At 35.3% G+C, this 26,668-nt stretch overlaps 3 protein-coding genes across 3 annotated transcripts in view; 2 read left to right on the forward strand and 1 right to left on the reverse strand.

The window, feature by feature from the left end:
• Positions 1-3,615, reverse strand: part of LOC106314381 — a 4,030-nt gene extending 415 nt beyond the window's left edge. Inside the window, exons 1-2 of the mRNA XM_013752258.1 lie at positions 3,572-3,615; positions 3,456-3,529 (exon numbers count right to left, since the gene is read on the reverse strand). Of these exons, the coding sequence (XP_013607712.1) occupies positions 3,456-3,529; positions 3,572-3,615 (118 nt within the window). The remainder of the gene's footprint in view (positions 1-3,455; positions 3,530-3,571) is intronic.
• An 8,056-nt stretch (positions 3,616-11,671) lies between these two features.
• LOC106313412 (ATP-dependent DNA helicase Q-like 4B) lies at positions 11,672-19,313 on the forward strand. The gene is given in 26 exon segments (XM_013751211.1): positions 11,672-11,816; positions 12,252-12,339; positions 12,537-12,710; positions 13,056-13,116; positions 13,339-13,737; positions 13,813-13,956; positions 14,045-14,175; positions 14,379-14,745; positions 14,828-14,959; positions 15,178-15,264; positions 15,364-15,491; positions 15,839-15,959; positions 16,062-16,213; positions 16,286-16,421; positions 16,511-16,634; positions 16,714-16,784; positions 16,863-16,931; positions 17,013-17,135; positions 17,226-17,384; positions 17,475-17,555; positions 17,736-17,897; positions 18,090-18,145; positions 18,341-18,452; positions 18,545-18,639; positions 18,717-18,794; positions 18,864-19,313. Coding segments are annotated over 25 exon segments (3,483 nt in total). The 5' UTR covers positions 11,672-11,816; positions 12,252-12,259; the 3' UTR covers positions 19,105-19,313.
• Positions 19,314-19,731: 418 nt separating this feature from the next.
• Positions 19,732-20,430, forward strand: LOC106314383 (agamous-like MADS-box protein AGL97). The gene has a single exon (XM_013752259.1). It carries the CDS (start codon positions 19,732-19,734, stop codon positions 20,428-20,430), a length of 699 nt encoding a protein of 232 aa, XP_013607713.1.
• Positions 20,431-26,668: the final 6,238 nt, after the last annotated feature.

Below are 26,668 nucleotides of genomic sequence, written 5' to 3' on the forward strand. Positions count from 1 at the left end.
GACGTGAAGGAATATTAGATAAGGCCCATGTTTGGCGCGCAATGGGACATTCAAAAAGCACATGATTAATCGATTCTTCTTCTGCACCACATATATGACATTGCAAATCACACTTGATCCCCCGGGAATGAAGGTTCTTTGTAACTGGTAGACTACCAGAGATTATTTGCCACACAAAATGTTGTAATTTTGGCGAGCAGTGAAGTTTCCACGAGTAAGCTAACAAAGGTTTAACAGTGGGGCCCATATCACTGTGTTGGGATCCTAAATCAGGATATAGTTTTTCCGTACGATATCCCGATTTAACAGTATATCTGCCATGATTCGTAAACAACCATCCATATGAGTCTGGTTTTGGATTTCGGCTAATAGCTAAACTCCGTATAATACTCACATCATCCTTGTGAACATATGCATTGAGTAGATCTAGATTCCAAGAGAGATCTACTGGATTAATTAAATCCTCCACTTTAAGTAATGGATTCAAATATTGATTTTGAAGTTTTTGAATTGTTGACCTCGGGCGTTGAGCGGAGATCCAGGGACCATTCCATACTGAAATGCTTGAACATGTTCCCACTCTTTTGGTTAGCCTTTTTAAACCAGAGATCTAGCTGAAGTAATACTTCTCCACCCATAAGAGGGAGAATATGAACGTATAGCATCCATTGGATCTGATTTCCTATAATAGCGCCCTTTAAAAACCTTTGCGAAGAGAGACTCAGGTTTGTCAATTAGCCTCCATAACTATTTTGCTAATAAAGCTGTATTGAAGTTCTGAATATCTCTAAAGCCAATGCCACCTTCCTTCTTATCTATCAACATTTTGTCCCACGAAAACCAATGCATCCCTTTTTTATTTCCACTGCCACTCCACCAAAAATGAGAAACCACACTCGTTAGTTTCTTGGTAACCGTTTTGGGTAGACGGAAACAAGACATCACATGAGTTGGCATAGGGGATGCCACTGATTTAACTAAAACTTCCTTTCCCCCCTTTGTAATAAACCTAATTGTCCAATTATTAATTTTATTATTTACTCTTTCATGAAGAAAACCAAAAATTTGTGTCTTTGATCCTCCTAGACTTTCAGGGATCCCAAGGTAAGTTCCCATACTTCTTATTGTGGTGATACCCAAAACCTGTTGGATCTCCAACCGTGCCGGATCGGGAACCTTATGTCCGAACTGAAGTGACGATTTCGAAAAATTTATTTGCTGCTCCGACGCTCTGCCCAGACACAAAAGCTGATTGCGTTTCGGAGATTAAATTTGGTAATAACCTTTTTAGCCGCTGGCAAATCACTTTTGCAATAATTTTGTATCCCTCATTACATAAACTAATAGGTCTTAGCTCCGTCATTCGATTCGGCCTTGCCGTTTTTGGAATAAGACAGATATTGGTCATATTTAACTGCTCATCCAAGGATCCTGTCCTAAAAAATTCATTAACCATATCGGTAATATCTGTTTTAATAATTGACCATGATTGTTGAAAGAATAAAGCCGTCATTCCGTCCAGACCTGGGGCTTTCTCCAAATGCAATAAAAATAGAGCCGATCGTACTTCTTCTTCAGATGCCCAGGAAGTTAGGAATCGGTTCTGATCATCAGTAATCAGCGTTGGTACCTCTTGTAAAAAATCTTCACAACCTGATGGCAAGGATGTTGAGAAAAGATCATTAAATTAATCTAACGGAACCCCTTCCACTTCTGCTTCCGATGTAACCCAATTACCAGCACTATCGTGTAATCCCACAATCTTATTTTGGATCCGTCTTTGCTTCGTTAGAGCATGATAGAATTTTGTATTACAATCCCCTTTTGCATGCCAGTTCGTCTTACATTTTTGTTCCCAGAATAATTCCTCATCTCTATATGCTTCTTTTAGCTTCCTAGAGACCTCTAGTACCTCTTCATAAGTTTTTGTATTATCACACTGAATATCCTCCAAAGCCTTTTGGAGAGTATTTATTTTCTCCTTTCCATAAGGGGGATTATTTTTCCTCCAAACCGAAATCTCATGCCTGCAGTTACTAATCTTATCAACTACCCTCGAATTATTCCTTTGGTTCCTTAAATCCCATCCTTTTGAGATAGATTCCATAAGACCATCCATCCCAACCCATCTCTTATCAAACCGAAATTGTCTACGTGTCTTAATTTGTTTCTCATCTAAATTTGCAACAATGGGTCGATGATCCGAACCAATCATCCCCAAATATTCCACATATGAAGTTGGAAACAAATTATGCCATTCCGTATTACCTAAAGCTCGATCTAATCTACATCGAACCGTATGATCTTGCCTTTTCCCACTCCAAGACATAGTATTTCCCAAAGATGGAAACTCCAGTAGACCACAATTTTCAATCATATTATTAAATTGTACAAATGTGGATGCATGCCTTAACGCTCCCCCTTCTTTTTCATGATTACCAGTGATCTCATTCAAGTCCCCAGTCACAAACCATGGTCTGTTCTAGTTATACCAATCCGTGTAAGACGTTCCCAAACTTGATCCCTCAGACCTTGAACAGGATCTCCATATACAAAAGAAATATATATCATTTTCCCTTTATAACTCGTTTCAATGTCTATAATTCTATTGCTCGAATATATTATAATCACCGGGAAATCATAACTATGATAAAAGGCCAAACCTCCACTCCTCCCTAACGGATCGACCGTATGTAAATATTTATATCCAAAATGGAATTGAAACTCCTGGGCAAAATCAAACTGTTGCTTTGTCTCTAAAAGAAAGAGAAATGCTGGTTTGTGTTTGTGCCAAATTTCTCTTAAATAACTAATGGTATAATTACTCCCCATACCTCTACAATTCCAGCTTAATATCTTCATTCCTTAAAAACTGTATTTAGGCACTGCCATACCCATCTCATGACGATATTTGTACCCTTTACAAAAATCGTATAGCTCCAAAAATTGAGGAAGTGAGCCACTAATAAGCAAATTTTTAAATACATGAAGGACTCTTATCATAACCATATCATAGATTAGCCTTATTATATTCCTGTGTACCAACATTAAACAATTCTTAATTTGTACTTTGTTACTCAGCAATACACGTAAGAGCAGACTGCAACAGCCCCTGCCCAAGACCCATTTTATTATCACATAAATTCCAACACAAGAAGTAGCGACAGACACATCACTACCCCTTTCCTGATTTTCCTGAAATTGAACATAATCAAAAACTAACCCTTTTATTAACACATAACACGTCCTTTTATGATACAATATTCCACAAACAAAATTTGACCCGTTTATATGACACAGTGCCACAACCAAAACACCATTTCCCAATCGAACTAGTAGGAAAGACAAGAGGTCTCTATTAGTATTCATACTACCATCCCCCACATTCTGAGGAACCAGCATAACAAAATAACCCTCAACATATGGGCAACCCACCAGACTCTCTCCGGAAGTACCATCAGCGACTAAGATCCCTTCCTCCCTTGTCTTAACACCTTCATTGACACCACTAGACCACGCAGGTAAAGACCTGTTATAAAAACAGACCCAAAAACCAGAACAATAGGCAAACCGCCTTCTCAGCCAGGAAACCTCCACAAAGAGTAGAGACACCATACATACATTTGGTGATTGTAGTCCCATACCACAATAATTCAGTTTATCAAACCAACAATAATAAATCGAGACACCGCTTTTGCCTCCTAGAAAAGACCACCTACTAGAACAAACCCGAGTCCCTACAACTGCCCATTGGAGACGCCAGCAACACTGAAATACCATACGTATACATGTAGGTACGAAACCACCACCCCAATATCCTAGTAGAGAGACTAGAAATAAAAAGGCATAGAACAAGGTCCCACTACCAAAGCAGAATAAAAAAGTAAAATCATATACTATAACTATTAAAAAAATAAAGATATAAATTTAGTAAATCATATATTAAAATTATTAAAATAATGAAGAATAAAAAATAATAATGAAATTATTATAGTAGACTTCCAAAAAATTCTACTATGTGACAGTAAAATCTACTCCAAAATTTTAATTTTAGTAGATCTCAAAAGAAATCTACAGTGTCGTAAATTTTAACCTAGTTATATTTTTGTCTCCCTATATAAATAAAATTTATACAGTCTCTCTCTAAAGTGGCTGCACAAGTTTTTAAAACTCCCTCACTTCTCTCTAAAACTCTCTCCCTTCTCTCTATAATTCTCTCCATTCTCTCTAAAACTCTCTCATTTTTCTTCTTTCTCTCTAAAATTTTCTCAAGTCTTTCTCACAATATTATCTTGTCATTTTAGGTATTATGATTCATGGTTTTCATCTTCTCCTTTAAAAAATGTAAGTTTTAGATCTATAGATTTTAAATGTGTATTTTAATGTTATTTATTTCTCACAATATTATCTTTTTTTTGTAGGTATTATCACTCATGGATTTCATCTTCTCCTCTAAAAATGTAAGTTTTAGATTAATAGATTTTAAATATGTATTTATATGTTTGTATTCAAATAAATTTATAGATCAAGCTCTGTGCATGAATTTGCTACTAGTTTATCTTATAAATTCTATTTTATAAAGTATTTTCAGATTTAAAATTATTTTCACATTTCAAAATGTATAGATTTTTTAAAATCTGAAAATTATCAGACAGTGTAGACTTCTAAAAAATTCTGCTTATAAACTAAATTAGTAGACTTCATATGAAGTTTACTAAACCACAAAGTTTAAGCAGGCTTCATTGGAAGTCTACAAAATATGATTTTAATTTTTTTTCTCTGTTTTTTAGTAATTATATCTTATTTTGCAGGTATTTTCTGCCATGGTTGTTATCTTCTCCTCCAAAAAATGTAAGGTTTACATCTATAGATTTTAAATATGTGTTCTAGTATTTAGATTTAAATAAAGGGACATATTCAAATTCTATGTCTTTAATTTATTACTATTTTGTCTATTAAATTATATATATATATATATTTTAAATTTAGATTTAAACTTATTTAATATTTTTAATGTATATATTTTTCAGATCTGATTTCTTTTTGATAGAGTAGACTTCAAGTGAAGTCTACGAGCCTTGACTTTTAAGGATAATTCATTAGAAGTTTAATCAAATATGATTTTAATTTTTATCTTATTTTTCATAATTTTATCTTATTTTGCAGGTATTCTCGTCCAAAGTTTTCAAATCATCTTCCCAAAAATGTAAGTTTTACATATATCCATTATAAGATATTTTTGTGTTTATAATGAACTAAATTTATAGATTCATACTTTATGTTTTTGCTTTGTTACAAGGATTACAAAAAAAAAACTATTTTGAAATATTTTCCAGAACAAAGTATTTTCAAATTTTCTAAATGTACACTTTTAGATATGAAAATTTTCCGTTACTGTAGAATTCAACTAAAGTCTACTAAACAATAAATTTTCGTAGACTTAATAAAAAGTCTACTAAAATATGATTTAATTTTTTATCTTATGTTTTTCTCATAACATTATCTTATTTTGCAGGTACTCTTTTCCAAGACTTTATTTGAGGCATCAAGATTATGAAAATTCAAACACACTCAAGAATACTTTATAATATATTGCTCTGTAATAATTTCTCATAAAAAAAATAATTTTTAAATAATTGTTTAATGCATAATCTATAAACATTGTATTTATTTTAGTTGTGTTTCACTTGTATGATATTATTAATTTTTTGTTAGATATCAATTTTTTCACAAGATCTAATCAACCAAACAAGTAAAACCACCATAAGCTGAAATAATAACAAACACACATGTGAGAAGAAGAAAATCTATGCAAAATTCCTAAGAAGTTTCAAAAGTAAAACTAATCACAAATTTTTGCAATAAGTTTCAAGTGTATATTTATAACACATTAACTTTTGAAATTCATCAAAGACCACTAAAATTTCACTAACATAAACTGTAAAATAATTAAATCATGAAAAAATATGATGAATAATACAAAAATGCACTTTTAATGGAATTTACGACGTAGACTTTAACTGCAGTCTACATTTGTAGATTTACAAAGACGTCTACACTTATTATCTAACATATAGTCAATCCAAAAATTTCTAGTGTACTTGGCTCTGGCTTGATACACAAAGGCGTACAAAGTTTGTCTTAGATAACCCGATCAAGTTCTGCACTTGCCGATCATTCGTGACAGGCATAAGAGGAGTATTTGCTTATTCGGAGTCATTTGTTGTAAAATGACGTCTGGTGAGGAATATATTAGCACCATCTTCTCGATTTTCTTGTCCAGATCATAATCTTCTTGTGCCATTTCAAGAAGTTCACCATGTGTACATCCATCATGCACAAGGAACATTCTTATTCCTTTCCGATTATTGACCACAAACTCCCACAAAGAGTCTTTCACCACCTATTCTCCGTATACAACAGGTAACAGAGCTATTTCCGGAAAAATACAGTTTACATAATTAGCGGAAAAATATTTCATGTTTCATAAAACTATAAAGGTAGACTTACAAATATGTCTACAATTATTAGCTAACAACATAGTCAAATCAAAAGTATTATACTTTCATAATTATAACATATTTTCTTTTCAAAATCACTCGAACGCATTATCAGCTAACAACATAGTCAAATTAAAAGTATTATTAGCTAACAACATATTTGATCAAACAAATTTTTTTTTTGAAAAAACTTAATGAATAATACAGAAATTCATTTTTAATATATTTTTCTATGTAGACTCCATATTCAATCTACGAAGATGTAAACGTTTTTTTCAGTTTACTAATGTAGACTATCAAATAGGTCTACTCTTTGGGTTAGTTTTTGCAATTGAAAATTTTACGGGTTGCTTTCTATATTTGAAAAAAGTTGTGATTTTGTACATGTAGACTTCCATTTCAGTCTACACTTCAAAATGGTTAGTTTTTTCAATTGACCAAAATTCACCCATGATTTGACTTTCGGAAGTAGACTTCATATGCAGTCTACATTTTTGAACTTTTTTGAAAGAGACTAGTTTTACAACTGACCAAGTTTGACTTTCTACGAGTAAATGGAAACGAACATCTACATATTTTTAGACTTCGTTTGAAGTCTACTCTCAAATTCGACGGGTTAGTTTTGCATTTGACCAAAATAAAATAGTAGACTTCACATGTAGTCTACCTTTTTTTTTCTAAAATAAGAAGACTGAATATGAAGTCTATATTTTAATAAAATTTTAATTAATTTTTAAACTTTTTAGTCAAACACAAAAGTAACCTATTCAACGAAGTCAAAGTTTTGGTCAAATGCAAAACTGACCTTTTGCAAACTTCTGAGGCAGTCTACATTTCGTAGACTTCTGTTGAAGTCTACAATAAAAAGTCAAAAGTTCGGTCAAATGCATAACTAACTTTTTTTACATAGACGTCTTAGTAAGTCAACCTAAATTTTTTTTATGTTGTCAAAGATAAAGACGAAGACTTCCGGGGAAGTCTGTGGTACAAAAAAAAATTTGTTTGGTCAAATGCAAAACTGACATGTGCGTTGACAAATAGACTGCATCGTACGTCTGCATATAGGCGTAGACATACAAAATAGCCTACTATCTCGACACAGATCTGAAAAATGATGAAAACCAAGTAAATAGTTATCTTTTTCTGGTGTAAAGCTCGTTTCTAACCTCCTCAGCCGTCCAAACTCCAAATATGAACAAAAATAACCACCTTTAACGATTCACTAATGAAGAAATTCGAAAATATGAAGTTTGTGTTTATGAAAATGAAAGTTATGAAAGTTTTTTAGATGAAAATGTTGAATAAATGAGAGGAAATGAAGGTTTGTTGGTTTAGAATGAGAAAAAGAGAGCTCAAATATGGTGGTTCATGATGGTTGAAAAAAATGATGATAATGGCATTATTGTAAATAAGAAGAAATGGTGTGGGTGTATTTGGTTTTTTGTGAATTTCGAAATTAATAAAAAAATAAATAATAATGGTAATTTTGTAAATAATTCAAAAACATAGAGATAATATAGAAAATTCATTGATGAATAGTAATGACAAAAAAGAGGTTGGTTTTGGGTTTAACTTGAAAATATGGGTTAGTTTTGAAAAACCCCCTGATTTTTTTGTTATAATTAGACTAAAATAATAATAATATTGTTAATTATACTTTCTTTAGTTTTTTCTTTGGTTGATAAACATATATGAATATATATATTTATGCATGATTTTATATATGTATTTCACTAAATATATGTCTATATTTTATAAATTTATAGATTTGTTTTTTGTTTATGATTTTTGGACAAATAAAAATAAAAGTAATTTTTGTTTATATATAATCTATCTTTTTACATTTTGTAAATATTTAATTGTATTTTTTATGTGCTATTGTAAAAAAGAAATTTAAGCTGAAAATTTAGTTAGTGCAAAAACGAAAATTTAGTTAAAAAGTTTAAATTTTATCAAGAAAAAAGAAATAAAATAGTTGTTACTAAAGGAAATTATATATAATATTTTTAGTTGTTATTAAAGGTTTTAAATGTAAAAGTTTGATATATTTTTATAATAAAGTTATCGTTTTATCTTATATTCCTTTTTATTTATATAAAATAAATTCGTTTTTGTGAAATTACATACTTTAAATATAAAAATTGATATTTAATTAAAATATTGCCTTTTCTATTAAATTACCTTTTGTTTTGTATAAATTTAAATTCGTTTTTATTAATTTATAAAAATCTATATGTTTATATGAAAGATGTTGCCTTTTCAGAATAAGGTGATTTGGAAACAAATATTAAAAAAAAGTTAAATAAAAATATTAATAATGTCATTATAATATTAACTTAATTCATTAAGGTTATTATTGTAATTAACCATTCTAAGAATCAATGTGAGAGGGACACACAGGAAACTGATTTCTCAAATAATATTATAGAGATAAATGGCAAAACAAAACCCAACCCATGAAAATTTTCAAAATTAGTTGATAGTAAACAAAATTCAAATGCCACGTGGCAGTTTTTTGGCCCCATACTAAGGGCATTTCCAACCACTAACACCATTTTAGTGTCAAAATCACACTATTTTAGTGTAATTTCAATACTAAAACCAAGGTCTTCTCTAACCATAACACTAAACTTCACACTAAAAATATTTTATATTATTATATGTTTTAAGTTTTTTATTTATCATTTATTTGATTGCGTGTTTTAGTAATAAAATAATTGAATAGTGTTTTAGTAGGAAGAATAATGTTTTAGTGTGGTGAATAGTATCACACCATATTTGATGTCAAATTTTAGTGTTGCACTAAAATTGTTTGATTTTTGCAGTTCAATTGGAGATGATTTTGTGTAAAAATCACACTAAAATAGTGTTTTGTAGTTGGGTTAGAAGTGGCCTAAGATAATGATGTGGAGGGATGAAGAATGAGAGAAATCTATTTTATTATAATAGATAGATAGATATATAGATAGATATTGCTTAAATATGAATTTTTTACATCAGTTAGTTACATATGTATCATCAGTGAATCAAATTTATTGTATATAATTATCATTTTAATATTTCTATTAATTAGTTAGTGATACTTTTTATAATTTCTATAAATAATTTGAAATATTATATTTTTTTCTAAAACTATTTGAGGTATCTGTTTCTTGTAAATCAAGTTTATCTTAATATGAAGAAACCTAATAACAACTTTTTTTATAAAATGTTTTTTATATAAAATGTTTTTTTGCAACTAAACTTTTATATAAAATGTTAATATATAATTCATAAATATATTCAAACTTTGTTATATGTCTTCATATTCATATTTGTGATAAATAATATAAATTTGTTTGATGATAAGTTTAAAATTTTACTTATCTTAAAAACATCCCAAAGTCAATATACAAAAGTCAAAAGGTGACATAAAATTAAAATATCCTCATAGTTTTAGACGAAAATTTCTTTGTATGATGGTATATGAAAATTGATATTATATTTATAAAAGTGCTTTAGAATGCATATCAACAGCCAAATTATGTACTCGAATTATTTTAAAATGTATAATACCCAAAACATCATAATTCGTCTAAAATAATAACATACATCAAATCTCAATTGAGAAAACATCCATTAAATCTTGCAACTTTCAAATTAAAGCCAAAAAAACTTCCAATTTGTGCTTGAGCCAAAAAAAAAAAATCATCAACCTTTAAATATTAGATGTTTTAGCTCACATTTTCTGTTGACCATGCCTTTTAAAAAATTCGAATTGTCAAGGAACATAAATGACATTAATAACCGTAACTGTAACTGATGTTAATAACCGTAAAATTTGACGAGAAGTTAAGACTGAGAATTTCTTCATCTAAAACCCGACAAGTAATTGAGAGTGACTAATCGACTTTATCAAATTGATGAGAATCATTATTTGTCGCAGAAGAAATCACCACTTCTTGTTTGCATCGGAGATTGCCTACGAAATCGATTTGCGGAATTTGAAATCAATTTGGGGATTAAGTTTTCGAGTGAGAAAGAAGATATCAAGTTGAGATTTCTTTTAAACGAAATGATTTTTAAAACAATGTTGTTTTAGGTTCTATGGAAGTTACTCAAATTTAACAGTTGACTATTCAAGTTTCTTAAAAGATGGGGTCAAAAGTAAATGAAAGATAAAATGACTAATATTTAAAATTTAATTTTTTTTTTGCTTAAACACGAATTAGAAGTTTTTTGGATTTAATTTGAAAGTTGAGAGTTTTAATAGTTGTTTTCTTAGTCTAATAGATTTGAATAATTATAATAGGGTGAAGGCAAACCGGAAAATAGCAATGTTTTTAAAACCGGACCGGCTAGCGAACCTGAAATTTTTTGGATCATGGGTCATTGTGGTTTGACCGGGTTTGAACCGGGTTCGATCAGGTTTACTTATATTAAACTAAATTTAATGATATTTTATAAATAATATGCATATTTTTTTAAAAAAATAGATCATATCAAATAAAATATTTTTTTGTCATTAAATAAAATGTTTAAATAGGTACAAAAACTTTAAAATAACAATTAAAATCTAAAATCAATATGAAAAGCACATTTAAACTTTATACGCAAATCTTATCACTCTAAATCTTCATCACTTTTAAAAAAATTATATACACATTACGTAAAAATTATATTTTGAAATACAAATTTCAGAAACGAAAATGCTTCAATTATTTAAAGTCTTCAAAATAAGTGATCATGAAATAAAAATTAAAAAAAAATGAGAAGTAGACAAAAACAATATCTTGACGTAAATATTAAACTTTGTGAATCTTGTAATTTATGAGTTGTAGAGACGACAAAAGAAAAATGCGAGAGATGATACTTTATTAATTTTGATAAATCTTATTTTTACTTAAAAAAGAAGAAAAATTAATTGTTTCATTAACAAAATTTTGGCTTATATACGAACCGGGGTTTGGCCGGTTCATTGGTTCGCTGGTTCTCGGGTTTTTGACGGTTCAGTAAGAGTTTTTAACTGGTTCGATTTTAATTGGGTTTTAGCATTAACTCAACCTAGATTATTTTTGGTTCATGGTTCAACCCGGTCCGAGTGTCGGTTCGGGTTTAAAAACAGTGGAAAATAGAAACGTTAAACTTGAAAATTCTATTTCTTCTACATTCAAAAAAAAATCAGAGTTCTTTTTGTTGTCTGTGAGGGGGAGAGAGAGAGATTCTATTAACGATCCCGCCGTTCAAAAACCGGAGAGTAACCTCGCGCCGCCTCGAGATCTCACCGGAAGAGTTTCGCCATAGAAGCAAGAGAGTCCCATCGATTTTGAAAAAAATGTAAATCTCCGTTCCCCGGTTCCCACTCAATTCCTAGGGTTTTACATTCGCTCTTTTTCGATTTTGATCTGCTTGCGATTACGATTACGATTACTGCTGATAAGTTGAGTGAAGAGAATCTTCGTTAGTCATAGCAAATCGCTCTGAGAACTTGTTAGCTTCTGCACTACATTCGTATTGGTTAACCTTTGTTAATAGAAAAGAGGGAATCGAATCATATGCGGATTATGATTATCTAATCGCGAGATTCGTTCTAGCGCTATTGTATTTTGTCAATGTGGTTTTTGATCAGCTTGCGATTATGATTACTGCTCTGATAAGTTGCGATTATGATTACAGCTTAAGTTGGGAACAGTTATATCAGCTTCTGCAGTTCTTTTTTGTTGCATTATCATCAGCTTCACTAATCAGTAATCGCATTTCTTTGCTCTCAAGTGCACTAAATGGTGGTTGTTACAAGCGACGATAGACTTGCTGGAGCTCTTCCGCATGTTCAACCTATGAGCGTTGCTAGTAAAATGTGGTGAGAGATTAGGTATGAAGTGTAACGTTAACAATATCTCCAAAGCCAAAGCCAAAACCTATTCAGACAAGCAAGCTCACTTTTGTTACGAAAAGCAAAGTCTTCACTTTTTTCTTTTTTTTTTTTTTTTTTTTTTGTTGATAACTGTTTTCTGGATCTTTGCGTTTAATTTTCTTGATTGGTCTTGGTGAATGCAGTGGGAACCATCTCCCTGAAGCTGAAAAATCCAGAGTTCACTTACCACAAACGAATTGGTCGAAACATGCCAACGCTTCTGAGTGTATACCATCGTCGAACAACTTTCTAAGCTCTACTATGCTTTACTCTCTAGAAAGTCAAAAGCCTAGAAGAAGTAGAGAAACGGCTTCGAGGTAATTGCAATATGTTCTTTTTATCTCGTCTCCATGTGTCCTGTTCTGTTACTTGTTTGGTTACTACTGAGGATCACCTACAACTAATTTCACTATTCCTGTGACTCTCGGTTTTCCCAGCATCATATTTGAATCTTTCTGTCATCACCTGTTCTCATTCTGCATATAGGTAGCTCAGGCTATATGAAAATATGTCTTATCTATGGATCCCTTCTTCAGTGACTTCCAACACCCGTAATGAAAACTTAGCTAGATCTCCATGATTACGTCCTTTGATGGAAACTCTAGCTAGTCTGATATAGCTGAAGTGATCTGAAGAACTTGTTCCTGCCTCTCTTTTTCTAGGCCAATTTACAACATCATCCCTGTAGATGTGCAGACTTCGGCACACCAACATATTTCAAAGGTAACAACAACATGGAAACTTGTGATGGTAATTGAAATTTTTTGACTGATCCAAACCCCTCAGCATGTTTCTTGCGGCAAATCTTCCTCCTTTTCCTGTATCTGAGTAAACACTTAGGTCGCTTTAGCTACTGGATTCTGTTTTCCGATTTATCTTCCCTTGGCAGAGAAGCCTCTTATCATTCATTAACTTATTACTTACGCTGTTATCATATGTTGCCAGGCTTGGTGTGCTCTTACAAACCTCTCAATAAATAATACATACCTGAGACCTGGCATTACTCCTGCAATTGATGATATCAACACTAACTGTTCATTTTCTACGAGAGGAAGATCCACTGCTAAAGTTACATCCAACACTGATGGATCTTTCTATGCACACAATCATCAAGAGGATAGTCAAAAGAGAATAAGAGGAACTGCAACATCTTTTGACTGTTCCTCCTCCTCTTCCCCAGGTGATGGTCAATTAACTTCTGGAAAAGTTCCATGGGTAAATAACGAGGTTAGAGATTCAATAACCGGTTGTATAAATGGTATGGAGGTACCACCAATTATAAACTTAGCACACCCAGCTAGACAGGTGGAAGTTATCGAGATTGACGATGATGACATTCTCAAGGTAACATTCTTGATGCTACTTGTGCAGAATTGAAAAATTAGACTAACACCAACATGTGCTTACTTTGGAGAGCAGGGTATTGACGTAGAGCAAATTGTTATGGAGCACTACTATTCAACGTGTACCCATCAACCATCTGTTAATATATTTGCTTCCAGAGGAAAAGAACAGCCCTGTTTGCCTCCTGAGTTATGTTCCATCTGTAGTCATGGAGTAAAGGTGTGGCTGCCATTTCTCTCACTTTCTTAATGGTTATTTCACAAAACCAATTGGTTTTCTCATCTTGTTTGCTTTAATATCAACACAGCTAGGGCTCTGTCTTCAAGCTTCCAGCCATGTTGAACAAATGAAGGACGCGCTGCTTGCAGTATCAAATGAACTACTTGACGATTCTACCGACCTGAGCCCTGGTCATTTTGAACAGCTTTGTCAAGAGAGGTTTGCATTCTCATCAATTCTATTCCCTTTTTAGTTGTTTTGTTGTATTCAAAAGATAACATGGAGCTAATACAGCGAGAAGAAATTAGGCCTAAATAAAAATGATAGCGTTTCTGTTTTTTTTTATTAATTGCATCGAAATTGAGAGTGTGCCTTGAGTTCTGGGGTAACTCCTAAGCTGTTGAGACTTGTATTGTTTGTAGGTTACTGTTGAAAAAGCAAATACAGCTGCTTGAGATCCTTATCCAAGATAAAGAAAAGAAAAACTCAGAGTGTTTGGCATCTAGGCCTAGTCATAATATTCAGTATGAGACACCTCAAACAACAAATCATAAGGCGGATTATGCTCAGGCAGACTCTCGAGCTCATATAAAAGAACAAGGAAGATATGTAAGTGATAACTGGAATATGCCACGAGACTATTTATGTTCTGAAGATAGGTCTGGGCTTTCATCTGGTCCTCGAGAGAGGGAACGTTGTGTTCCTGAGATTATAGATGTCACTTATACTGATGGTTCAAATGACAAAAAGTGAAGCAGTCGTGACTTTCCGTGGACTAAAAATCTGGAGGTGATTGATTGATTATTAGTCTTTAGCTGTTCTTATTTTTATTTCGCTCCCATGTACTCATGTGCTCCATTGCAATGGTTAGCTCAATAACAAAAGAGTGTTTGGAAACCACTCATTTCGACCCAACCAAAGAGAGATCATTAATGCTACAATGAGTGGTTGTGATGTTTTTGTTTTGATGCCAACTGGAGGAGGGAAAAGCTTGACATATCAGGTAACGACATCGTAAATGTTACTTTTATATGCCGTTGTTATCCTACAATCTTTTTATTGCTTTTATTTTATAACAAAGAGATGACAGTTTTCAAGTTGTGTTAATACAGTTAACATGTAAGCTAGTGTTTGCCCTGGTGGAGGATATAAGTCAGTGTCAGAAGCGTTGCTCTGTGTTTAGGACCCTCTAAACTGCCTCGTAACATCTTTTCTCTGCAGCTCCCCGCTCTGATCTGTGCGGGAATAACATTAGTAATTTCTCCACTTGTTTCACTCATTCAAGACCAGATAATGAACTTATTACAGGTGAACCGGAGATGATGTTTCTTTCTTCTATTTCATTAATATGTTGTACTCAGAAATTATGTCCCAATTTACACTTTGGTTTCTGAATCATGGTTACAGGCCAATATACATGCTGCTTCCTTAAGTGCTGGAATGGATTGGACTCAACAACTAGATATACTTCGGGAGCTGAGCTCGGAGAACTCTAAATACAGGTTACTGTATGTCACACCGGAAAAAGTGGCAAAGTGAGTCATTATTTATTTTGTTGTTGATTCTGAAAAGAATTATGTTATTTGAAAATCACACAGCGGATAGAGTTACCTAAGAGCATCCAAACCTACAAAATTAGCTTTTGTAACGAGTATAAGCTAAGAGTCTGCGTGATTTATTTTGGCCCAACTTTCTATCAGATTCCCTCGTGTTATTAGATTTGTTATGGACTATATTGGTGGTGAAATTTATAATTAGACACTTGCAGTAGTTTTAGATTTTGACCAAAGGCTTGCATCTTCTAAGTATCTCAAGTCTTTCCTATTGTGAAAGATAATACCAGTTACCATCCAGCTGAGACGCTTCTCTTTCTTGACTGCAGAAGTGATTCCCTTTTGAGGCACCTTGAAAGCTTAAACTCCCACAGTTTACTTGCTCGATTTGTTATTGATGAAGCCCACTGTGTGAGTCAGTGGGGGCATGACTTTCGACCAGACTACCAGGTTAGCCTTTTTAAAGCTTGAGACAGATACTCCTTTCACATTTCTGCTTTTAAGAAGCATAACCTTCCTATTTTTCCGCCAAAACAATGTTTAAATATGCAGGGTCTTGGTATTCTGAAGAAGAAGTTTCCTAAAATTCCCATGTTGGCTTTGACAGCTACTGCAACAGCCAGTGTAAAAGAAGATGTTGTGCAAGCTCTTGGCCTGGTTAACACTGTTGTGTTCCGGCAAAGTTTTAATCGACCAAATCTGTGGTAATGTGCTGAAATAGCTTAAGCAGTTCTGTTTTCAGAATGCTGCTTACCAAAAAAAAAAAAATTATGCAGGTACTCTGTGGTTCCCAAGACAAATAAGTGCTTGGAAGATATTGACCAGTTTATCAAGAAAAACCATTTTGATGAGTGTGGCATCATTTATTGTCTTTCTAAAATGGACTGCGAAAAAGTCACTGAAACGTTGCGGGTTGGTCGTTTGTTTGCTTTTCTCGTATCACTTATACGGAGCGTAATGCGTGTATTATGTTTCAATTTGGAAGTGCATATTATTTGCAGAAGTTTGGCCATAAAGCAGCCTTCTACCATGGTAGTATGGATCCTGGTAAACGTGCGTTTGTACAGAAAAAATGGAGCAAAGATGAAATCAATATAATATGTGCTACGGTGGCGTTTGGAATGGGTAATGAATGGTCTTTGCTATAGCCACTTAGATTGACTGATGTTTGCTGCTTGCTGCGTGCTGATGTTTGGTATTTCAGGAATAAATAAGCCTGACGTTCGCTTTGTAATTCATCACTCTCTCCCAAAGTCCATTGAAGGCTATTATCAGGTGCTTTACTGAACATTCGACTGAGCATAACCTAAAAACAGCTAGAAACTCACTTAAGTTAATTTTGTTTCATGCAAGGAATGTGGTCGTGCTGGTAGGGACGGCCAGAGGTCATCATGTGTTTTGTATTACTGTTATAGCGATTATGTAAGTTGCATAAATCCGACACTTTATTAAGTTATATCTCTGCTCTTGGTCATGTTTGTGGTTACACAATATACTTTTCAGATTCGAGTGAAGCATATGATTAGCCAAGGAGGACCTGGCCAAAGCACCATGACAACGGGATACAATCGTATAGCAAGTTCAGGGAGGACACTCGAATCGAATACGGACAATCTTCTCCGCATGGTAATTATTGGCAAGATTCCTTCCTTTTGTTTGCTTTCAAAGTTCTAAATCTACTCGCTGAGATATATTTCTAAAATTTTGCTGCTTCAGGTTACTTACTGTGAAAATGAGGTGGATTGTCGACGTTTCTTGCAGCTAGTTCATTTGGGGGAAAATTTTGATTCGACGAACTGCAAAAACACATGTGATAATTGCTCCAGCAGCAAAACATTGATTGAGAAAGATGTAACTTTGATTGGAAGGCAACTGGTATAGGAATCATCTGAATTAAGTTCATCATGTACTTTACTTGCTGGATGTTGTATCTGTGATGTACAACAATCTTTTGTTGCTGGATAGGTTGAACTTGTGAAGCTAACAGGAGAAAGGTTTTCTTCAGCTCATATTGTAGAACTCTACAGGGGGTCCTTAAACCAGACGGTATGTACAACTAACAATACATTCCTTTACTTCCTATTACCAGAATCTGTTATTTCGAACCATTTCTGTCTCATAGACCATTTTTTACTTTATTTAACTCGGTTGTCCTAACGCCCATGAATCCTATCAGTGTCACTGATGACTGAACTGCTTGCAAGTAATTATCTTTTTGGCTTGTAGGTCAAGAAACACGGACATGAAACTTTGCACCTCCATGGAGCAGGAAAGCATTTATCTAAAAGTCAAGCCTCTCGTATCTTGCACTATCTTGTGACAAAAGACATTCTCACAGAGTATGTTAAAAAGAGTGATCTGTATGGATCTGTATCGTCTTTGCTGAAGGTACTTATAATTCATTTTTCATTTATAGCCTCCAGTTGATGTCATAGATAGAAATCTTTGTGAATGTGTATCATTGTTACTGAAATCTTTTGGGGAAATTATGTATTCTTTCGCTCTTCGCCCTTGTTCATTATTCTTAAGGATGAATTTTTATGTTCACAAATATATCGTTTTATCTATTTTATCATATAGGTGAATAGATCAAAAGCTGCCTCAATCTTATCTGGAGGCCAGACTATAGAAATGAGGTATATTGACTTTAACACTTGAAATTTGTAACTTTATGTAATGCTCACTTGCAACTAAAGTAAAACCGATACTCATACAACGTGAAATCTTGTCTGCTCTTACTGCAATGACATTGCTGCTACTAGTTGTCAGGGATGCCAGTTAAAGGTTGATAATTGTTAGTTTTAGTTGAGATTTTTGAATATAATTTGCAGATTTCCTTCAGCTGTAAAAGTAGTAAAGCCGAGCAAACACGGACCAACCCCAGCAAGAGTTGCACTGAAGCAAACTACTCTTCCAATGGCACCTGCTCCCCCACAAGACTCGGTATTTATTCTTGTCTCCTTAACGATTATAACCACCACCTTTTTCATATCTATTAGGGTGATGATGGTTCATTTGTGTCAATGCGAGGCTAGATTCTCTCGGATACCTTGTTCAAAGCCTTGAAAAAGCTGCGTGCTGATATTGTCAAGGAATCCTCAGATGCAGTAATGTCATACCACATATTTGGGTAAGTTCAAAAACTTTCCCGTCTCTTTCTCTGGTCATAAGTAAATATAAACTCTCCCTTGTGTGTGTGTCTTGTAGCAATCCGACGATTCAACAGATAAGTAAACGACTTCCTAGAACCAAAGAGGAACTCCTTGATATCCATGGTCTTGGAAAGTAAGTATCTACTCTCTCTCTATAAGGGCATACGGTGATTCTCATCTTTAAAAAAAACTCTTCAAACAGAGCCAAGGTGAGCAAGTACGGGGATCGTTTGTTGGAAACTATAGAATCAACCATCAACAACCACTACGGAACCAATAAGAAAGAGGGTACCGGGTCAGGGAAGAGGAGAAGAGACGAGAACACTAATCCAATTGTAGTTGACGATGATGATGATCCTGATTGGACTCCGAGCCAACAGTCCTACAAAAAGGCTTACGCGGTTCGTGGTCAAACGTGTGAAGAAGCTACATGTAGATTTTGAAGATGATGGAAGAGTATTATTACCTTGGTGCATATTGGTAAATGACTGAAAAAAATGGCAATATTGTTCTGTATTAGTACTTATAAATTTACTTGTGTGTAATCGATCTTTGAATTGGGAAAGGATCATCAAGCTGAATACTAGAAAGACATCTGATGGGAGAGGATCATCAAACCATATAATCCTTTGTTAATTACTTCACGCGTCCAGTTACCTATCTTAACGCGGCTCATCACAACCTCGTAGCAACTCAACAAACAGAAGTGCAAGGAGACAATAGGTTCTTGCTTCTTGCGCAAGAAACCGGTTAGAAAATTATAAGGTCCACGGAGTAATAGACGAAATTTATGATAAACAAATAAAAAAATCAATCTCTGATCCGAAAGCTAAAAAAAAATCACTTGTATAAATTTTACCTCTTTCACCGGCTTTGAATTTCCAAAAAAGGAAATAAATAAATCCACTAAAAGGAAAAAAGACTTTTACGCATTTATTAAAATAGGAATTCAGAACACCCTATTATGGAAAGTTTCAGAAAAGGAAACAACAGATGAGAAGGGAGCCGTATAAGTAGAAAGAGAGATGAATGTGCACACAAACGACGCTTGCTTTCTTACAATTATCATTATGGGAGGCGAAAAACGGAAAATAGATATTAAGTTTATCGAAGACAAAGCAGTAAGATCAGTTACGTTTTGTAAACGACGTGATGGTCTCTTCAGCAAAGCTTCTGACCTCTGTCTTCTCTCGCCCGCCACTCAAATCGCAATCTTAGCGACTCCGCCTTCTACCAATTCTCACGCTGGTTTCTACTCCTTTGGCCATTCCTCTGTCGACTACGTCGTCTCTTCTCTACTTCACGACCAGTCTCCTGGTGATCCGACAAACCAAGTAGAGAACAGAAGGTTAGGTTTTTGGTGGGAAGACCAAGCCTTGGAAAGATTGGAGAGCGTCGACGAGTTGAGAGATGCGACCGATGCGGTTACTAGGATGTTGAACAATGTGAGGTTACGATTAGATGCCGTGAAGGGTAATCAAAGAGGTGGAGCTTTAGTGATCCATCAAGAGGAGGCTCGGGCTCCTAAGATTCGTAACACCAACAAGGAAAAAACGAATCAAATTACTAATTCTGAAAGTGCTTGTGGTTTGGTGATCCATCAAGATGAGGTCCCTCAGCTTTGTAACACCAACACGAACTACAAAAACGAAGAGACGACGACTCAAGTTGCTAATTCTGAAGGTGCTTCTGGTTCTGGAAGTTCGGTAGAGAAAAATGATGATATTCTCCATATCGATGATTTGGATATTGATGATTTTTTTCATTGATTTCAAGTTTGATCCATTATTTAAAACTAGTTGATGCCCAGCGCAAATGCGCAGGTTTATTTTATGAGGGTTTATTTTATGATTATGATTTTAGTAAAAAGATTTTAGATCTTAACAAACAAACACAATGGATAGAAAAAATAATTATATACCAGTTATTTTCTTACCCTTTCTTCTCACTTTTAATTTTTTATAGTGAAGTTTCTTGTTTAATCATTCTTATAATTGTAGTTGTAATGAAAATGACCTTATAATTGACTATACTGAACCGAACCGGATTTTGGATAATTCGGTTCATTACTCGGCTAAGTAAACAAAACCAATCACATATAAAATTGAATTCAGTTTTCAGTTATTATTTTAAAGTGCCATTTCTTTCATTTTTCAAAATAGTAAGGATCGGTTTGGTTAATGAAAACCGAACAGTTAACCGATCTAAAAAAAAACTAAAAGAAAAAAAGTTTGTCACCCAAATGTCTAAACCAAACCTAATTTCTCTTTTCGTTTTGTTCTCTGGGTACAACCGTCTCTTTCTTTTATTGCATCTCCTTCTTTATCTCAGACTATTTGATACAGCAAAATCAAGGTTCAATATAAAATTCTACTAACTCGATTCAAGGTTTGTTACAACAAAGAATCAATCATGCCACGCCAAGAGCTTACACATAGAAACAGCTCAAAAGCAATGATACAATGATCACTCTCACTCACAGAAAGATTAAGAAAAGTTCACTTGATATCTGGATAACTCTCAACTGATTCCTCTCTTCCTCCTTTATTCTTCTTCTGTTCTTCAATTGTAACAAACTCCAACGGACTCTCCTCAACCCCACTCCTCAATAGACACGTGTCCTCCTTCTACTCTTCTTATTTAGCTTACACGTGTCTACTTCATTTCCTATATCAAATCCTCCCCAACGGAAGAACCTTGACCATAAGGTTCAAAAGCAGGAAACTTCTTCTGCAAGTCAAACAGAAACTCCCAAGTGGCTTCTTCTTCTCCTTGATCAACCCATTTGACTAGAACCTTTGTCGCTGCTCTTCCCTGTCTCTTAACCATTCTCCTCTCCAATATCTTCTCTGGTTGCTTCAACAGAACGTCAAACATCACCGTAGGTAACTGATGAGCTGTGTGAACGTTACCCACCAAAACCTTCAACTGAGAGACGTGAAAAACCGGGTGAATTAGTGAAGTTGGAGGCAACTCAATCTTATAAGCCACTTCTCCACAACGATCTAGTATCTTATAAGTACCATAGAACTTCGGTGCCAGCTTGTTGTTAGACCTCATGACCGTAGACTGTTGCCTATAAGGCTGTAACTTCACATAAACATAATCTCCAATATCAAAGCTCCTCTCCGTTCTATGTAAATCCGCATTTTGTTTCATCCTGTGTTGTGCACGCAGAAGATGAAACTGAAACAAGAGAATCATGTCTTCTCTATCCTGCAATGACTTTGCCACCACTTCCACTTTGGATTCACCAGGCAAATAAGGCAGATGTAATGGTGGTGGTCTACCATAGACTGCTTCAAATGGTGTGAGCTGAGTAGCGGCATGAAATGTTGTGTTATACCAAAACTCTGCCAACGGTAGCCATTTGCTCTACAAATGTGGCCTCTCACTAGTCATACAACGCAAATAAGTCTTCAAGCACCTGTTAACCACTTCCGTTTGGCCATCACTTTGTGTGTGATAGGCTGAAGAGAAGTTAAGAGAGACACCATGTAACGCAAACAATTCCTTCCAAAAATCACTGAGGAATATGGTATCTCTGTCACTCACAATAGTTTGAGGGAACCCATGTAACCTGTAGGCTGTATCAAGAAAGGCTTGAGCAACCGAGGCTGCTGTATAAGGATGCCTTAAAGCCATAAAGTGAGCTGCCTTACTCAGCAGATCAACCACTACAAATATCACCGATTTGCCAAAGGATTTAGGAAGCCCCTCAATGAAATCCATAGAGATATCAGACCATACTGCAGTTGGTATTGGCAGTGGTTGTTCCAACCCCGGTGAAGCCACTGTCTCATACTTGCACTGCTGACATACTTGACAACTCCTTATAAAGCTCTGAATATCCTTGCTCATCCCTTTCCAATAGAATAGACTCTTAACACGTTGATGTGTTGAATCTCTTCCGGAGTGGTCACTGCTACTAGACCCATGTAACCATCCAAGAATTTTATTCTTCAACTCCACCACCGAAGGAACCACCAACTCACACTTTCTTCTCAGTGTATCTTGCTTCCATGTGAAATGTTTCTTTGCATCAGGCTTCTTTTTTAACTCTTCAATCCATTCTGTAATATGAGAATCCTCTGCGTAACAACGTTTGATCTCTTGCATCAAATCACATTCAAGCACTAACAATGCCATACTCAGAACTTCAGAACCTTCCACTCTCGATAATGCATCAGCTGCCAAGTTATCTTTGCCCTGTCTATACTGAATTTCATAGTCAAACTCTAGTAACTTCGGCAACCATTGTTGTTGAATTGGCGTGTTGAGGGGTTGTTCCAGTAGATACTTCAAACTCCTTTGATCAATTCGTATAATGAAGTGATCATGAAGTAAATAATGGCGCCATTTCTGTACAGCCAATAACTCCTTTTCATAGATGGAAAGATGAACTTGTTTCCCCTTCAAGTGGCGACTTATATAAGCCAAAGGGTGACCTTCTTGCATTAAGACTGCACCTATCCCACTTCCACAAGCATCTGTCTCGACGACAATCTGTTTGTAAAAGTCAGGTAAAGCTAGTACCGGAGCTTCACACAATGATTGCTTCAACTCTTCAAAATATTTGTGTGCTTCTTCTGACCAGACAAATGAATCTTTCTTCGTTAAGGCTGTCAAAGGTCTCGCTATACCTCCAAAACTCTTCACAAATCTTCTGTAATATCCTGCCAAACCCAAGAATCCCCTCAGCTGTTTCAACCCGATCGGTCTAGGCCATTCTTGAACTGCCTTGATCTTATTAGGATCAGTAGAAACACCCTTCGCTTCAATGTAATGGCCTAGATACTCCACTCTTCTTGTAGCAAATTCACATTTGCTTCGCTTCGCATACAAACTGTTCTTTCTCATGACTTCAAACACTTGATTGAGATGATGAATATGATCTTCAACTGAAGCACTATAGATCAATATATCATCGAAAAAGATAAGCACAAACTTCCTCAAGAATGGCTTAAAGACTGAGTTCATCAAGTGTTGGAATGTTGCAGGGGCATTAGTCAACCCAAAAGGCATCACCAGATACTCATAATGACCACTATGAGTCTTAAAAGCTGTCTTGTGAATGTCATTTGAGTTCATCCGTACTTGGTGATAGCCCACTCTCAAATCTATCTTGGAATATACTGAAGATCCTCCCAACTCATCCATCAAATCCTCAATAAGTGGAATCGGAAAGCAATCTTTAATTGTCATACTGTTGAGGTTTCTGTAGTCAACACAAAGCCTCCAAGAATTATCTTTCTTCTTGACTAACACCACTGGAGAAGCATAAGGGCTTGAGCTCGTCTGAATTGTTCCAGCGTCCAATAGACTTTGAACCATATTGTCAATCTATGTCTTTTGGTACAATGCATACCTATAAGGACGCTGGTTAACCGGGTTAGACCCTTCCAATAGAGGTATCTTGTGGTCATGACCTTCTCTATGGGGAGGTAGCTCAGTCGGTTCCTCAAACCAAGTCTTCATAATCTTGTAATAGCTTCTCCAATCCTGGACAATCGTATTTCTCACTCCCACCTCCAAGAGTATATACTTCAGACAATTCCTCTCCTTCTCTGTTTTGAACATATATCATAGAAATGTTAGCCATCCCATCTACAATATTCATCGTATCTGCTCTTACTTCCTTCACGCTTGTATCTTTTATCCCATGTAAGACAACTCTCTTGTTAAGGAATTTAAACTGCATCTCAAGCTTCCTGAAATCCCATGTAATTGGGCCAAGTATAGAGAGCCATTGTATTCCCAAAACCATGTCACACTTCCCCAATGGTATAAGCATCATGTCTTGTTGGAATGTCAAGTCCACTGAAACTGATCAACCTTCCCCCTGACAGTAAGCTTTCCTCCATCAGCTACTGCAACTCTCTTCATTTGTGGTGGTTTGATCTCACAGTTCAACTTCTTTGCTATCTCAGGGTCCATAAAATTATGTGTAGACCCTGAATCAATCAAAATATACAACACTCTCTTCCCATGAACACCACGTACTTTCATAGTCCTATAATTCTCGGTTATACCAGCCACTGCGCTGACTGATATATGCGCAATATCACCCTCATTATCCTCTTGATTAACACCTTCTTCTGCTTCAAATAGTGTTCAGGTGTGTACTTCTCATCGCAGTAGTAACACAACCCTTTCGATCTTCTATCACTCATCTCTTCTTGAGAAAGAAACTTCTTTGGCTGCCCCACTACTTCTTTAGCCTTGTCAGCTCCTTCAGTATTGAACCTCCTTGTTTCGTATGGTTTCTGCAACAAACCTTTTGCTGTATTAGTGTTAAGATTTGGCTTCCAACTTTGTGAGTTCTTGCGTGGATGTGCGGTCTCATAGAGCCTCCCAAGTAGCCAGCATTCCCTCACTGACTTAGGCTGAAACATTCTGATATGCATCTGTGTATCCGTATTCAATCCCGCAAGATAAGCACTGACTAAGTAGCTCTCACTCAGCTTCACTCTCGTGCGAATCAACTCAAATTTGGCATGATAATCAGCAATACCAGCTGTTTCTTGTAGCTTCTTTAAGTCTGCAATCGGATCATCCAACACATCTTCGAATCTCTCCTTCAGTAACACTTTATATTGTTCCCAATCTTCAATCACGTAAGCGTCTTGTTCCGATTGTGCCAATGATTGATGACAAGCTGCAGCCATCTGATCAAAATGGATCGAAGCTAATCGTACTCGTAAATCGATCGGAGTGTTATCAATTCCGAAGAACTCTTCCACCTTAAACAGCCATTCTTTAACATTCTCACCGTTGAAACGCAGGAAATCGACCTTCGCTAATCTCGTCATGCCGTTGTAAGTAGAATGATTGCCTTCGCTAATTTCATCATCAGCTTGAACGTCTCGATCATTTCACGAACATTCTCATCAGTTCGCGCATGGCGTTCGTTTTGCATCTCGATCGCCTTCTCCAATGCTTCGAATCTGACTCAAAATTGCGACGTCGGTGTCACGCGCCGTCGCGTTCTTCATCAAAGCTTGGGCTCTTGTTTCCGCCATGAATTCTGAGGTTCGACTGGCTCTGATACCTTTGATACAGAAAAATCAAGGTTCAATATAGAATTCCAATAACTCGATTCAAGGTTTGTTACAACAAAGAATCGATCATACCACGCCAAGAGCTTACACGTAGAAACAGCTCAAAAGCAATGATACAATGATCACTCTCACTCACAGAAAGATTAAGAAAAGTTCACTCAATATCTGGATAACTCTCAATCGTAACAAAATCCAACGGACTCTCCTCAACTCCACTCCTCTATAGACTCGTGTCCTCCTTCTACTCTTCTTATTTAGCTTACACGTGTCTACTTCATTTTCTATATCACTATTGCTTCATCTGCTTCTTCATCTCATCTCATGCTTCTTCTTCCTTTGTTGCTGCGTTTCTTCTCTCGATCAATTAACACATATATTTTTTCCATCTCTTTTTTTTAAACGAAATTATATTAAAATTTTAACCCAAAAGGGTACCAGAATCTTACATTCCGGCACCGGAGAAACGTTTTGCAAGACCAACATGACGAGGATTAGACAAGACATCGAAACAAAAAACACAACAAGATTTACGACCCAAAAAATCTAAAGAGATAAGATACTCAGGCGAGGGTGAGAAGACCTAGCAAGGAGCCTCAACTCTGACGAACACTGATGGTTAGCGGATCCGACGCCACCGCAGACATCACGACAGCCAGTGTGTTCGAAACCGACCATGGATCCATCTACGATTATTATTCTCAGAAAGAGCCACGACTCTTGAACGCCGGCAACTACATGAGACACAACTCTCGAACTTCCTCCGCCAAGGTCCACTGTTGCTCCGCTGTCACAACCGTCTATGGCCACCGCGCACAAACACTAAATTCCGCCAGCCAAGAACTCTTCCGCCTGTAAGAGGGAGATGTCTCTGGTAAGTAAGACGAAAACAAAGGAGATAATAATAATGATTTACGTTTGATCATGTGTAGTCATAGTCCCTTTATAA

The sequence above is a fragment of the Brassica oleracea genome, chromosome C9 (assembly GCF_000695525.1).
Source record: "Brassica oleracea var. oleracea cultivar TO1000 chromosome C9, BOL, whole genome shotgun sequence".
NCBI classification, from domain to species: Eukaryota; Viridiplantae; Streptophyta; class Magnoliopsida; order Brassicales; family Brassicaceae; genus Brassica; species Brassica oleracea.